Here is a 16,248-nt window from a genome sequence, read left to right as displayed (position 1 = left end):
TTAGTGTGCCCATAAGCCTCTATTTACAACACTGGCTCAGTGATTTTGCATGTGAGCACACATGTTGGTCATGGTGTGAGTGTGGAAGTCAACGTGTTGGAGTTGGTTCTTTCCTTCCACCATGTGGGTTCTAGGGATTGACCTCGGGTCATCAGACTTGGTGATAAGTGCCCTTATCTTGCTGATCCTTTTAAGTCTATTTTAAGAGTAATTTTTTTGAGCTAAAACAAATCCAAAACACCAGAACGTGTGGTGTTACTGTCTGTAATATCAACATTATTGAGACAGAGGCAAGTTTGCTAGCCTAGGCTATATATCAAAACTTTGGTCAAAACTAAACCAAAACAACCGAAACCCAACTACCATTAAAAAGGTATGTTTGTGGGGGAACAACTTGGGAATTTAGCTCAATGGCTGAGCCTTGCCTAACGGGGTCCTGGATTGGATCCCTAATATTTGAAGGGAGAAGATAGAGAGGAGCCTTTATGGAAAAAGGTCTTTACGCACAATACCACCAAAAAACTCCAGCCAAAAATCCCACAAAGTTATGTTAATATCACTTATTTTTAGCTAAATTAAGATCAGTTTCATCTTGTGTAATTTTGAATAGTTTGTTTTAAGCATTGGCCTTTTTTTTCTCTCCCTGGAGCTGAGGACCGAACCCAGGGCCTTGTGCTTGCTAGGCAAGGGCTCCACCACTGAGCTAAATCCCCAACCCCCGCCTTTTCCATTACATGAGAAAACAACCAGTGAACACACCCTAGAATTGAATCCTAGCCATTGGGAGGTTCTCTCTAGAGTCTTAACAAGTAGAACCATTTTCAACTCCATGCTTAATAAATTGACCTTCCTCTAGAAATCAAGAAATTATGTCAGAGCTAAGTATCGTGATATACATTTGTAATTCTAGTACTCGGGAGGTGAGGCAGGAAGAGTGCCCAGAGTTTAAAGCCAGCCTGGGAAAGATACAGTCCTCCTATCTCACCCCTCCCCCACAAAACCCCTCCCTACACAGAGAAATTGTAGATGCCAGAATATTTTTTATAAAATTAGGAAGTCTGGTTTCCTTTTGCAATATTTTTTGCCTGTTGGAGATACTAAACACTCAAGTTAAATGTTTATAGTTACACTTTATGCCCATCAATCATACTTGCAAGGGGAAAATAAGGATTATGAATCATTCCAGAGTTTACCATGTTTCTACCTTTCTTGGAGGTTGGAAGAAGAGTGGAGAATACCCTGTGATAGATGGAGAAGAAGTTGTAAAAAGTAGACTACATACTTGAAAGATATTAGTGGGTTTTCCAGTGGATCTGGGGAAATGAAAAAGTACACTTTTTATAGCCACATTCAGATACTTTGTGTTTATTCTACAGCCTTCCATGCAACACCCAATACCTATAAGCGGAAGAACACGGAAACAGCTCTGGACAACAAGCCTTGTGGAGCACAGTGTTACCAGCATCTGGTGAGGTTTAGAGCTTTGTTTCTCTGGAGGGCTCATGAGAACTGTGGTGGAGGTGGTGAAGCGGCGCTAAAGCTGTCTGCACCCGTACTTACATATGGCAGGCAGTCTTCTCACCCTTGTTTCTCCTTAGCTCTGTGCTGCACAGTGTAGTCTGTTAATCTCGCATGACTCTTGGTTTATCTGTGTTATTTCTGCAGCAATGTCTCTCGGTCTTTAGGATCAAGGACTCTCTACAAAGTTTATGAGAGTATGAGGCATAGATAGCCCACGTAGACACCAGAAGCTCAGTTAATTGTGTGCAGACGTTCCTAAGCATGGACGTATCCCTTCTGGGAATGTTTTAGGCCACTTGCAGTTTGAGCTATATCATAGATCCCACAGACTTTCTTTTTTTAAGTGATAGAGATTAGGAGTAAGGGATTAGGAAAGTATGAGGCAGGAAAGTTGTTTTTTACGGGTACTATCTTATTTTTTACCATTTCCCCTCTTTGAACCAAGCCACTCCTACCTAGGAACTAAGTGGGCATATATTGCCTGTTGGATTTTGGACAGAAGATTCACTCAATGGCACCTGCAGAAGGTATCCTATTTTTAAGCAATTTGGTTTTTGTAGAGTGAAGTATAAAACTGTTGGCTCCTTTCAAACTTTTCCCTTCTATTTCCACTAAAAAAATAAAAAAATAAAAAATACAAAAAGGAATTCCTGAGCACTGTTTTATATTCTTTATAAGGCAGAACTTTATTGGCTCATCTAAAATGTCTCTGTGGTCTCTTACAAGCCATGCTCTTACCATTGTTTTATACTTTCTGAGATTGGATTGTGATACTTCAGAATGCAAAATGTAACCCTTATCTTGTTCCTAAAAGTTCTTTCATGTCTTCCTGTGGCTTTGCATCCTTCACAGGAAAAAATATTGGATGTTTTAATAGTAAGACCGGAAGGGACTAAGTCATGCATGTATATGTTTTGTGTTCTTGTATACTTAATAGTACCTTTAAAGAGATATGTATTATTTTAAACTTTGAAATAGGAAGTCTGACTTGACACACTTTAGTATGTGAGTCTTTTGATAGAGATTCTCCTTTAAGTGTACTGTATGTATATGTAGAGAACAATACCTTTATTATGCAAAATACTCTTATATTTTAACTATGTTTTAATTTAACATATTTTACAAATTCATCATGTAGAACTGTCTTGCCTGATTTTTGCATCATTAGAACAAAATATTGAACCTTTTTTATGTTTCGAAAATCTTGAAGCTATCAAAAGCAGACAGAAAGTGGTTGGGTGTGTTGATATACAAATGACTGTGCTGATGGGTACTGTGATAGATATATTCTTGAGCAACTCTGTTATGCAATGTCTTCTTATTCTAGTCCACCAAAAGAAGGGTTAGAACTTTACCCTGATGCCTCCATTTTTCATTTTCCAGGAGGGAGCTAAGGAGTTTGCCGCTGCCCTCACTGCTGAGAGGATAAAGACACCACCCAAGCGCCCAGGGGGCCGCAGAAGAGGAAGACTTCCAAATAACAGTAGCAGACCCAGCACCCCCACCATCAGTGTGCTGGAGTCCAAGGATACAGACAGTGACAGGGAAGCAGGGACTGAAACTGGGGGCGAGAACAACGATAAAGAAGAAGAGGAGAAAAAAGATGAAACTTCCAGCTCCTCTGGTAAGACACAGCCATGACTGGGCTTCGTAGGTTGAACTTTCTGAGAGTTAAGATCTTCTGATGCGTGTGTTGGGGACCAAACCCAGGTCCCCTCTGCTAGAGCAGTACGCTCTCCTAACCACAGAGCCATCTCCAGGGCCCTTACCTCCCTCCCCTTTCCCTGCTAAGATCGGAGAGTTCTCTCAGCGGCACATAGCTGAATTGTTTGTGCTCTCTCCCCACTCCACCACCTGCCATCCTCATCTGTCTGGGTTCCTGGAAGGTCTGACGCAATCTGTTCTTGCCGGTGTACCGTTCCCCGCCCATCTCTGATGGAGCGTGATGAAACTGAGATACTTGGTGTTAATCTTGAGGACCTCTGCGTAGTTTCAGTTAGGGAGAAAACAAGTACTGCTGCTGGGTGTATCGTTTAGTGACTGAGTTTTAGTTCTTTCAACTCCGTGAACAATATCATAAATGATAATAGACCCCATTTGTGTTTACTTGCTAATAAGTCTGTGTTGAAAGAAGCAGAATTTCATGGGTCCTGTGGGGGAGGATGAAGATCTTTTTGATATTGTTTCTAGCTTTACTTAATTCTAAAATACAATGTTTTTACTTAGTTCTAAAATACAGTTAAGTGCCTTCTGTTTTTCTTCAGCATATCCTGAATTTTGCTTGTTCATATTGTTTAGTAGAGTGTGTGTGTGCGCACGCGTGCGTGTGCGTGTGCATGTGTGTGTGTGTGTGTGTGTGTGTGTGCACTACTATGCCATGGTGTTGGTGTGAATGGCAGAGCACAACCTCTTGGGTGGGTGCTCACGTCCATCTTATTTGAGGTAAGGTCTTTTGGTTGTTCTCCCTGCATACACCTGTGAATTGCTGGACATTCTCCCATCTCTGTCTCATTTCCTTGTAGGAGCGCATCTGCTATGTGTCTGACTTTGATGTGGTTGAGAGGATTTGAACTCTGGTCCTTGTGATAAGAGCTTTTACCCACTGAGTCATCTCCCCAGCCCCTTAGTCGCCATTTCTTGACTAGTGCTAACATTGGTTTTGTAGAAGCAAATTCTCGGTGTCAAACACCCATAAAGATGAAGCCAAACATTGAACCTCCCGAGAACGTGGAGTGGAGTGGTGCTGAAGCCTCAATGTTTCGAGTCCTCATCGGGACTTACTATGACAATTTCTGTGCCATCGCTAGGCTGATTGGGACCAAAACATGTAGACAGGTAAGCATATGTTTTCCAAGAGATTTAAACACAGGGCTAATAGGTGCTCATTGTCCAGACTTGGAGTCGTTTGATTTCATTCTGTTCATCTTCTGAAGGGAATTTGTTTTTCTCCTTCCCTTAAGAAAATTAAATCAGGGGTTGGGGATTTAGCTCAGTGGTAGAGAGTGCTTGCCTAGCAAGCGCAAGGCCCTGGGTTCGGTCCTCAGCTCTGGAAGCAAAAAAAAAGAAAGAAAGAAAGAAAATTAAATCAGTAGTGTTTTTTAGCTGTGTTTCAGAGTTTCCCTAGTTTAGAATTCAGTTTGGATGTGGTAGCTTTAAATACATAGAATTGAAATTTTGCCAGACTCTAAATTTAGCTACGTTCCCAATGTGATGGGACAGCAGTGATTTCTCCCATGTGTCTTGCCTGTACCCTACATACCTGGCACTGTCACCAGAGAAACAAACATTTCCCCAGAATGCAAAAGCTGTTCATGTTACTCTGCCTCTGCCTCTCACCTAGGTGTATGAGTTCAGAGTCAAAGAGTCCAGTGTCATAGCACCTGTCCCCACTGAGGATGTGGACACTCCTCCGAGAAAGAAGAAAAGGAAACACCGGTAAGCCTGCTGAGGAGCTGCTGCTGTGTGGGGCAGGGCTTCTCCCATGAGCAGGAGTCAGTTTTCACTTGATTGTAAGAAAGCTTTCAAACTGCTGTCAGATGTAGGCCTACAGAAATCTCCTCCTCCTGATGGTTGCTGTTACTTTTGTGTACAGTCACTTCAGGATATTTGGCATATCAAGTCATAAAAATTTTGGTTACCACATCCATTGGATTTTGGTTGAGAAAAACATATTGCAGTACAGACTACGTAAACAGTTCCTTTACTGTTTGTTATGGAATGTTGTAAGACGTGTTCCTACTGTGCTCTCTGGGCCAGTGGTTAGAAGTGTCTTTTATTCTAGGAGCCTGGATTTTCTAAGTGTGCCATTACATTCTGATATTTAAAGTGAGCCTCATCTAAGTCTGTGGCTCTTACCTCTCACGAAGGCTTACGGTGAATAAGTGTACAGAATGCTTTTGTAAATGTAGAGCCAGGGAAACCATGATTGGATCCCCCATCCCAAACCCGCTGTTTTTAAAATGGAAAGTGTAGTTGAGTAAGTAAGGAAGCTGTTAAATTATGCTTCAAAAATTCAGTATAGGCCCATAGTGTATGTGTTGCATTGCTGTTGTAAATCATTTAAAACTTTACAGAAATTTTCCCATGGGAACATGAATTTAGGCTTTCACAGATGCTTCTGAATTTTTGGTTGAACAGTTTCTTACCATGCAGTTCAATTGGGTGGTTAATGATGCCTGAAATTATAGGGAGTGTCAGTGTCCATATAATGCAGACAAGACTAAATCGGTAGGTATGCACAAGGCCCCCTTAGTCTTATCCAGGCAATGTGGACAGGTACTTTCTTGCAGACTTCTGGGCATGGCACCGCCACCCGAGTGAGCATGTTCCAGGTCAGTGTGAGCCGACAGGTAGTGTAAGGCTCCCCGTGCCTTTCAGCACTGCTACGCTAATTGCACAGACAGGCCCGCTTAACCAGGTCTCGGGGATTTGCAGCAGGTTGGCCTTGCACCTTCACACTGAAGTCTGTTTTTCTTTTTTCGCAGGTTGTGGGCGGCGCACTGCAGAAAGATACAGCTGAAAAAGGGTCAGCATCTTCCCGTTTACCCCCATTATTAGCTAAAACTTCTTTTGTCTTCATTTGTTTTAGAGTAGGAACTGGATTGAAGTTTTGGTTATTCTGATTTAATTGACTTCTACTTAGCAAATCAATTTAAATGAAATGTGTCTGTTGCTCTCCAGTTATTGCTGTTCAGAAAGTGAAAATGAGTCGGATGGAGTGAGTTAGTGAGAAGTGGTGAAGTAACATTTTGGCAGGGGGGCTGAAATGTGAAACCAAGTTTTTAAGCACTTGGGGGCGGGAGGTGATTTTTTTTTCCACAGGAGTGTGTATTTCAGTAAAGGCAGCCAGTAAAGGATGTTCCAGAGGTAGTGGGGAAGAATGTCTTGTTAATTGTGATGATCATTTCCCATCTCCCTGGATTCATTGGCTGCGTGCTGTTATCTTTACTCAGACGGCTCCTCTAACCATGTTTACAACTATCAACCCTGTGACCATCCACGACAGCCTTGTGACAGTTCGTGCCCTTGTGTGATAGCACAAAATTTTTGTGAAAAGTTTTGTCAATGTAGTTCAGAGTGTAAGTATTTGTTGCTTTGGTGCAATTGCATGAGAACTGAATAGGCCTTTGGTCAGCAGCTGAAAAATGGTGATTTAAATGAAGACCTAGGGACTGGGATGCTCTGATGGCTGGCTTTAGGAAAGCTGCTTAGTCTCAAGTAGTCAGTGAGCGTGTATGTGCTGATGTCCTGTCAGCCTCTTGGGCAATGTGTGTATGTGTGTGTGTACACACAAGTCAGGCGAGTTGTAGTGGTGGATTGGACTTGTCTGTTTTTCTTCGGTCATTTGAATGACAGTAAAGAGGCATAGACTGTAAGGAAGGGTGCCCAAGCCTCTGTGGGCACCAGAGGAGAGAGTTAAGAGGGGTTCAGTGCTCAGAGTAAAGGAAAGTAGCAGAAGGGCAGTAGGTCTTTAGAATGACTTCACGAAGCTGTACATAGAGTTTGCATACCAGGGGATGGATGAGAAATAAACACGGCTTATTACAGTGGTTCTCAGCCCTCCTAAAGCTACGACCTTTTAATACAGCCCCTCATGTTGTGGGGACCCCCAGCATAAAATTATTTTCGTTGTTACTTCATAACTGTAATTTTGCTACTGTTATAAACCATAATGTAAATATTCTTGGAGATGAGTTTGCTGAAGGGGTTTCGACCCACAGGTTGAGAACTGCTGGCTTACTGGCATGGTCCAGGGCCATGAATACCATTCATTCCAAGACCTTCCCTCCCCTGTTTAATTTATCATAGAACTTAAATCCATATGCCATTTAACAAGTATGAAATAGACAACAACCCAGCTCTTTCTCAGTCCAGCAGCTTCATGTGTGCTGTTCCTGTTTGCTCGTCTCGACAGTGGAGTAGCAAGGGAAAGGTGGTGAGGGTTTAAATGTCATTCATGTGCTCAGCAAGACACTGGCTGCATTCCTGTAAAGGGTTGTGATAGAGTGATGATTGCTAGGTGTGATGGTGATGGTGATGAAACTTATCCCCGAAGGTCAAAACCGATTTCCTGGGTGCCGGTGCAAAGCACAGTGCAACACCAAGCAGTGTCCATGCTACCTGGCTGTCCGAGAGTGTGACCCTGACCTCTGTCTCACATGTGGAGCTGCTGACCACTGGGACAGTAAGAACGTGTCCTGCAAGAACTGCAGTATTCAGCGGGGCTCTAAAAAGGTAAATAAGTCGTGTCTGGAAACTTGTTGTTGTTTTGACAGCATCTTATGTAACCTATGCTGTCCTCAGACTCACTATGTAGCTGAGAATGAACTTGAATTTCTGATCCTCCTGCCTCTCTCTATCTTCTGAGTGCTGGACCTATGTATGTTCTTCCATGCCTGATTTTATTGGTGCTGTGGATTGAACCCAGAGCTTTGTGCATGATAAGTACTCTACCAACAACTGAACTTCATCCCCATCCTTTGGAAGATGGCTCTTTAGTCTTGGAGATTTTATCTGGGAATAACAGAAGTAAAAGGGTCCTTAAAGGTGCAGCTGGGGAAGAGAGAGATGCTCAGGTGTTGTTGGATAATGCAGGTGTCATCCACTCCCCGTCCCAGATTTAAGGTGTGGTCATTTGTTCCTCTTAAACACTCATTTTTGACTGGACTCTGACTTCTGAGCAGCTCTCAACAAGAACAGCTTACGTCTTTTGGCCACCTGTTCCTGGCATTTTTCTTTGATTTCATTCTCTTGGCCATAAGTTTAGTACGTTCTGCAGCTTCCTCCTTGTTTTTCTTAGTGTGTTGTTTCTTCAGAGCAGCACCTTGGTGTTTGTGTGTCAGGACACATGGAGGAACAAGGTGCTGAATCTTGGGTGCTGTAGTCCTCAACTTCTTACCTTTTTTGTTTAAGGACTTTCCGGCAATGTATTGTCAGGCATCATCTTTTTTTTTTTTTTTTTTTTTTTTTTTTGTAGAGCTGAGGATCGAACCCAGGGCCTTGCGCTTGCCAGGCAAGCACTCTACCACTGAGCTAAATCCCCAACCCCCGCATCATCTTTTTTAGAGAGATTGAAAAGCTTTCAGATCCTACTAGCTCTTTTGGGCTCCAACCACTGAGACACAGTATCTGTCAGTCCAGGAGTATCCTTCTCCCCTTTTTAAACAAAATAACCAAGTTGAGATCACTCAGCGTGGCATCCACAGACAGACTTGAACTTGCCCTTTCCAGTTCTCCTTTGTCTGTAACAAGAACTCCAGCTCAAGGGCAGGTGCACACTTGGCTGGGGTCAGGATACCTTGTTTCCTGGGAAACTCTGTTGTTGTTCCCACCCCTGATCCAGACCACAGAAGCCTTCCATTCTTCACTCAGAGCATCAGCAGCTACTTCTGTGGCCGTGAACTTCTCATGGAACGTACAAAGTTTGTGTTCATAGTCTATTCCAGTTAGTGTCTGACAGCTGGTGGCTGGAGAGCAGATACCCAGCTTTGTCTTGACACAGCTAACCACCTAAAAAGAGCTAGTGCACTCTCATATTTCCCATAAAATAAATGCTTTACTGGATGGCAAGATAAACCTGAAGTTCTGAGAAGTAGTCAGTAATGCTATCAGAATTGAAATAGGAATTATCTAGTATTTTAATAGTTGATTCAAACTTTCTTGTTTTATTAACACAAAGACATTGTGTCTCCTTAATGGAAACAGATGGTGCCTTCTATCAGAGTGTACAGGCCCATTCTCGTTGTGTTTGTGTGTTTGTTTGTTTGCTTAGGATCCTTTCTGTGCATAGTAAAAGATGGAATTTCCTTCAGCAAAGTTCTGGAGACTTCGTTCTTGATCTTTAGTGTCCCTGAAAAGAGCCAGGCATGTGATGCATGCTTGCAATCCCAGCCCCCTAGAGAGTGCATGAGGCGGAAGCTTATGTGTGAGCTGTATCGTAAGACTGTCTCAATGCACAAACACTCTTAAAGTCTTCAAAATGCCCCATCCAGCAGTTATGTATTAGAAGCCTGGGAATTGCACATAGGTGATTTTAAATGAGTAGCCAGGGAGTAATTACTGAGCAAAGGAAGCCTGAATGATCTGTTAGACTAGGAAGACTCAATAGCTTTCTTTAATTAATCCTTTCCATCACAATAGCTGATATTATTAGCTATCTGATATGTAGCAGGCACTGTTTGAATACTTACCCCATTTTACAGGTAAGGAAACCCAGATTCATAAGACTTGCTATGTGATGAGATGACTCAGTGGTTATAACCCAGTACTCATATGGTGGGAGTAGCTGCACCATAGCATGCCATGAATTAAACAAAAAGAATTGTAAGTACTGGAGCAAGAAACACTCTGGTGTCCTTTGTCCCCACTGTCACCACTCTGCCACTTCCCCTGCCCTGTGTGGTGATGGCACATCTCAGGAGCCGTCACATGGTTGATAGCACCCTGATATTTCCATTTTAAAGCTGTATTTATATGTATGCATGTATATATGTGCACCACATGTATGTCTGGTGCCAGCACAGTTCTGAAGAGGGTGTTGAGTTTCCTGGAACTAGAGTTAGGTTGTGAGCCACTGTGTGGGAGCTGAACCTGGGTCCTTCCCAGGAGTAGCTAGTGATCTTAACTGCTGGGTCATCCCTCCAGCCCCAGATCACCGCACTCTTCAGGATCCTCTTTGAAATCCTGCCATTCGGCTTCTCTTAGCTTTCTTTTTTCTTCCTTGGGTTTTTAAACCAACACTGTTCATAGAAGATCTGATCTGGATTAGCTGTGCAGTGATTTTCTCTTTGGGGTTTGAGATCATTTTATTTTAGGTGGCTACATATCCATTTAGGTCATCAGATCATAATGATGTTGTCTGAGTTTGCTCTGGCACATTTGTTCAGAACAAACTCTCTCCCTTAGTGTCCTGGCCCCAGATTTGCCATTGGGGGATAGATCTACCCTTCCTTCAGCTTGTTCGTAGAGTGGGCATGACGTTCATGCTGCCATGTCTCCTTGGTGACACCTTTGCCTCAGAATAGAACTCTGTGGATGTAGCTTCTACCGCCTGGGTTCACCTGGTTGTTTCCACTGACGAGTTAGCTAATTTTGTTTCTGACCAGGAAGGTGATTGGGAAATTCACCTGACAGGGGTGGATCAGAATAGGAAGAAAGAAGTTTGGATGATCTGGGAATCCCTGTAAAGGTCACAAGAAGGTTCTCCGTGAAGCGTGCTAAAGAACTGTGATGAATAGTTATCATGTCATCCAGGCAGTGGTGGTGCACACCTTTAATCCCAGCACTCAGGAGGCAGAAGCAGGCAGATCTCCAAGTTCCAGGACAGCCAGAGCAACACAGAGAAACCATGTCTCGAAAAGCAGAAAACAGTGGTCATCTTGGTCTTCTCTGTGAGATTGATGAATCATGATATTCTTCATGGTAATTTTCTATGTTATTATGAGAAATTGCTAGAAGGAAGCTTCTTTGGAGGACATGGCAGGGTCTCCAGAAAATAAAGACCAGTAAAGAACCAGAATGTGCTGAGGACCTGAGCAGGCAACAGAATGCACTTTGGGAAATAGAGGGAAAGATCCGAGGAGAGAGGTTGGAGTACTCACATTAAATTTGTTTCATCAACCAGCTGTGGTGGTATACCCATATTCGGGGGCAGCCACCCTTAGTGACACCATGTCTCAAAACCAAGGTCTGGAGAGATGGTGCCACGGGTAAGGAGCTTGCCTGTAGCCGTGAGGACATAAGTTCATACCCCAGCACCCATATTAAAAACCAGGTATAGCCATGCACTAGTAACCCCAGTGCTGGTGGGCCTGGGGTCTAATTGAAACAGCTCCAGGTTCAGTGAGAGAGATCCTGTCTCCAAAGAAGTAAGGTGGAGAGCAATAGATCCAATACCTGAAGGTGCTCCTGACCTGCACATGTGTCCACACAGGCAAACAACACACATGTGCACACACATGTATACACTACACATACACACACTGAACCGATAAATAAAAGTAAAATTTTGTGTTTCTCAGTTTTGCCACAGTGATAAATAGCTGAGAAAACACTTAAAGGAGATAAAGTTTTGGGTGCTAGCATTTCGGCACATGGGCACCGGCCTCTCTTGCTCTTGGCCTGTGCATAGTGAGGCAGAGCATCGTGAGCTAGGTAGCCATCCATGGCACACAAGATGCACATTTAAAAGACATGCTGCCAGCGACCACTTCCTCCAACCCGAACTCACCTAGTCTGCACCCTCCAATAATGAGTCCATCAAGAGACCCATCTCTTAATTAGTTCAGAGCCCTCACAATTCAGTCACCTCTAGGTGATCCGTCCACAGGCTGGGGCCCAAGCTTCCGGCACATGAACCTTTTGGATTGTGTTTGGTTGAAAGTGAGTTAGTGGGGACTGGAGGGAAGTGAAAGGGCAGTGATCTCACACACCTCCCTCACTGAGTACCCGAGACACCAGAGGCCCGGTTTGGTTTGTTTTTCCTGGAAGAGGGTATTTATCCTGAATTTTGTTTAGAAACATTAATAGTTTTCCAGACACACTTGGCAACTTCATCCCTATCAAATCCGCTTGGGCATTGAGTATTCCCCTCGGACGGCCTGAGGTTTGAGTGTGGTCATCTGTTTTCACTGTGCAGCCTGCTCGTCCCAGTCTGCCTTTGCTCTGGTCTTACGTGATTGCGCTTCTTCTCTAGCACTTACTGCTGGCACCGTCTGATGTGGCAGGCTGGGGAATCTTCATCAAAGATCCTGTGCAGAAGAATGAATTCATCTCCGAGTACTGTGGAGAGGTAAGGTGCTCCTGTGTGATCCAGTGGTCTTGTGTAGAGTAGCAGCTTGCATTACTTTGGGCAACTCCAAGTTAGAATGAATTAATACTGAACACCCCGTAGCCCGGACTTCTTTGTGTCTGTAGATGTGGTTTGTGTACTAACTAGCTAGATTGCTTTAGCTCTAGTCATGTTTGCCCTTTATTATCCGGAGGTAAGGGGTTTGGGAACAAGCGCTTTGCTGTGTGGAGTTGGTCCTACTTAATTGGCAGACGAGCTGATGGGGATCCAGAAACAACAGCATTATTAACTTGACATTTTTAGTTGTAGAGCTGAGGGGAGAGTCACCAGACAGCTTCAGAAAGTTACAGTTTGCCTTGTTTGTACTCAGCAGAAAGATGACGGAATCATCCTCTCTAGGCATATTGCTTAGGACGTAGAAATCTTTCTGATTGGAATTCTTAAAAACGTCTATTTTGGGGCTGGTGTGACAGTTCCGAGGGTAAAGACACCTGCTGCCAGGTTGATGCCTGAGTTTGGTCCCCAGGACCCACGTGGTGGAAGGAGAGAAATGACTTCCACAAGTTGTCTTTTGACCTTCACACACGGGGCACGAGTGCACAAGCACACACACACACACACACACACACACACACACACACACCCGTAATTATTAGATAAAATGTAGTCAGATTTAAAACTACTTTACTGTTGTACATTGCCAACCAGAGAAGAGAATTTGGCTTGATCCCCTCAGGAGGGACCAGCATTCTGTTGATTGGCTTTTCATGTCCTAACTGGTGTGACCACTTACTCCAAAACAGTCTCCTCCTGTGTCTTCCTCTTTCAGATCATTTCTCAGGATGAAGCGGACAGAAGAGGGAAGGTGTATGACAAGTACATGTGCAGCTTCCTGTTCAACCTGAACAACGGTATGGCCGAGCCGGCCCTTAGCTCCTTGGGGTTGGAGGGGACCTGAGTTTGGAGGTCAGCAAGATGCTGGGAAGGAGGCACCTGCCCACAGGACAGCTCCTGGGGTTTCCTATCACCAGGCCTAGGCTCAGGGCTGTGTGAGGAGACAGTGAGCACCAGGCTCTCTGTCACAGACCCCGGCTGTCAGGGCACATTGTATCTCCCACTGCTCCCTGGACTTGGCCTGAGCATTACAGCGCCCTCTTCGGTCAGCGCGTCTGACCTGGGAGGACAGGCAGCGTGTGGACAGCACCTTGTGGCCCCAGGATGTCGCCCACAGCTTGTGAGGAAAGCAGCAGCCGCCACAGCCTGGTCTGAAAACGTGTCTGCTCAGTAACCATCAGAGGGACTTTCAGCTGGGCTGGTAGAGCAGTTTTGTTTTGATTTGAATGAAAATGTTCCATAGAAATATTGTAATCTTAAATGTTAATATGCCTACTTTTTGGCAGGACTACATTTTTAAGGCATGTTTTGCTCAGCAATATATAATTGAGAAGTCATGGCATTTGAGAGCCACATTTAACAATCAAGGATTCATTTTAATCTAGAATAGCATTTTCTTCCAAATGTCATTTCATATTGAACGAAATTGAATGTTTTATTTGCTTTTAAAGTCAAATCCTGAAGAACTATTTCTAAAACCATAATAACTTTGCTCCATGATTGAAATTAGTCACTGGACTGTTTGTTTTTTCTTTTTAGATTTTGTGGTGGATGCAACCCGCAAGGGCAACAAAATTCGTTTTGCTAATCATTCAGTAAATCCAAACTGCTATGCAAAAGGTAGGCTTTTAAGTTGGAATTGCTAGTTTGATATAAAATTCCTTTTTTTTTTTTTCTTTCTTTTTTTTTTTACCAGCCAAGTGGTAACAGACTTCAGCATCTTGGGGGGTGGGGGGTGGGGGGTGGGGGGAGGGGCACTTGCTGTGTGAACGGTCAGCCTCCCATGGCCTGTCTGCATGCTCACTAGCCCCATGTTTCTCTTTCCAGTTATGATGGTTAATGGTGACCACAGGATAGGGATCTTTGCTAAGAGAGCCATCCAGACTGGTGAAGAGCTGTTTTTTGATTACAGGTTGGTAAAATACACTTTTAGTATCTACAGGCTTTCTTTTCCTGTTCTGTGGGCTGGAGGTGAAGGGTATTTGTAAGATCTTGGCAGATCTGCCATCATTGGAGGGGGCATTCTTCTAATTGGCCAGTCACTATTTGCTGTGGGCTCCAGCAGACAGTTATCCGTTCCCACTGTGTGCGTTCTTGTGTGTTAACTATACAACGCTTATTTGAAAAAAATAACAAACCCCATGCAGAAAGCTGCATTTAGCACCCTGCTGTTGATAACTGGCCGTGACCCCTGGGGCTTATTATGTCTGGAGTCACATCTGTATCCTACAGCACCCTTTCTCATTGGTACAGTATGTGTATCTTTATTGGTAGCATATTGTATCTTCATTGTTAGCATTACTCTGTGGTCACTGTGGATTCTTTCTGGCCAGGTGGGCCAAACCTAACCAAACAGTTACTTAAGTATGATCTGGTAAAGATTTCTAGTTAGAGAATTCTTTTTTTTTTTTTTTTTTTTTAAGATTTATTTATTTTTATTTTATGTGCATTGGTGTTTTGCCTACATGTATGTCTGTATCCTCTGGAACTGGAGTTACAGACGGTTGTGAGCTACCATGTAGGTGTTGGGAATTGAACCTGGGTCCTTCTGAGGAGCAGCCAATGCGCTTAACCCCCTGAGCTATCTCTCCAGCCCCTAGTTAGAGAATTCTTTTGGCCCAATATCCATCCCACTCAGAAACTTAAGTTGTGCAGATGAGGGCCTGTGTGTGCCTAGTTCTAGGGCATTGTGGTGTACAGCTGGAGAGAATTAAGTGACACCTGGGGATTGGAATAGGGTCCTCGTGGGGAGGTCACAAGTGGCTTTGTCTCATGCTTGCTCTAAGTGGGCCAGGGTTAGAGGCAAAGCTGTCCATCTTCCTTAGTGGTGGGACCCTCAAGTGCCCCTCTTGGCGCCTACTTTCTGAATCAGCACAGCCAATGGGGTTGCTCTTTGGCACTAGCCATTCTTTCTGAATCATGATTTTGCTTTTGCAGTATTAGACCCAGACGTCACAATGTGGAGTTGCCTCAGGGCAGAGTGCTGCAGAGGCACAGAGAGGGCTGGGGGGGCGGAGGGGGGATGCTTCTAACACAGGCACTTCTCATCTAGTAGGTGATCAGTGACAGATGCATGCTTCCCCTTCTTGCATGCAGCTCTGTAATGGGGTGGGGTGTGTGTTTTAGTGACATAGTTCTCTACATCAGCAGGCTTGGTTTTCCTAATACTAGACAGTAGACATTTCTTGTTTATGTTGTTTCAGATACAGCCAAGCTGATGCCCTGAAGTATGTGGGCATCGAAAGAGAAATGGAAATCCCTTGACATCTGCTACCTCTTCCCCTCCTCTCTGAAACAGCTGCCTTAGCTTCAGGAACCTTGAGTACTGTGGGCAATTTAGAAAAAGAAAATGCAGTTTGAAATTCTGAATTTGCAAAGTACTGTAACAGTAATTTATAGTAATGAGTTTAAAAATCAACTTTTTATTGCCTTCTCACCAGCTGCAAAGTGTTTTGTACCAGTGAATTTTTGCAATAATGCAGTATGGTACATTTTTCAACTTTGAATAAAGAATACTTGAACTTGTTGACTCACTTGTCATAGAGCGGCATCAACTGATTCTAGAAAGACCTCGTTCAGTGAGAAAACACAAACTTAGCTTTGCATTTCCAGTTGTCTATGAATCTTTAGTAACTAATAAACATACTGGCATAGTGGTTGCCTAGATACAGTGTTACCATTGCCTTTTCGTCTTGAGTGAACCTCACTGATGTGGGTTCTGGGCATTCAGCGAGGAAAGTAAGTCAGCAGGAGATGGGTGGAGCACATTCCAGTCAGCTTGTACCCCAGGGAAAGCTGATCAACCTCCAAATCTGCTGTCCATA

At 43.8% G+C, this 16,248-nt stretch overlaps 1 protein-coding gene across 9 annotated transcripts in view; it reads left to right on the top strand.

The window, feature by feature from the left end:
- Ezh2 (enhancer of zeste 2 polycomb repressive complex 2 subunit) overlaps positions 1-15,950 on the top strand; it is a 67,145-nt gene extending 51,195 nt beyond the window's left edge. For 5 of the 9 annotated variants that reach the window (XM_059257675.1, XM_059257674.1, XM_059257673.1 and 2 more), the window contains exons 9-20: positions 1,377-1,468; positions 2,905-3,145; positions 4,187-4,356; positions 4,862-4,956; positions 6,006-6,046; positions 6,474-6,599; positions 7,577-7,755; positions 12,215-12,310; positions 13,140-13,221; positions 13,964-14,044; positions 14,252-14,336; positions 15,628-15,950. In XM_059257675.1, the coding sequence (XP_059113658.1) occupies positions 1,377-1,468; positions 2,905-3,145; positions 4,187-4,356; positions 4,862-4,956; positions 6,006-6,046; positions 6,474-6,599; positions 7,577-7,755; positions 12,215-12,310; positions 13,140-13,221; positions 13,964-14,044; positions 14,252-14,336; positions 15,628-15,688 (1,349 nt within the window). In that variant the 3' untranslated portion in view covers positions 15,689-15,950. The remainder of the gene's footprint in view (positions 1-1,376; positions 1,469-2,904; positions 3,146-4,186; positions 4,357-4,861; positions 4,957-6,005; positions 6,047-6,473; positions 6,600-7,576; positions 7,756-12,214; positions 12,311-13,139; positions 13,222-13,963; positions 14,045-14,251; positions 14,337-15,627) is intronic. The other 4 variants (XM_059257679.1, XM_059257677.1, XM_059257680.1 and 1 more) reach the window with 1 other exon arrangement.
- The last annotated feature ends 298 nt before the right edge of the window (positions 15,951-16,248 follow it).

The sequence above is a fragment of the Peromyscus eremicus genome, chromosome 3 (genome assembly GCF_949786415.1).
Source record: "Peromyscus eremicus chromosome 3, PerEre_H2_v1, whole genome shotgun sequence".
Classification (NCBI taxonomy): domain Eukaryota; kingdom Metazoa; phylum Chordata; class Mammalia; order Rodentia; family Cricetidae; genus Peromyscus; species Peromyscus eremicus.
Note: the sequence above shows the minus strand (reverse complement) of the source record. Positions and strands in the feature narration are given on the sequence as shown.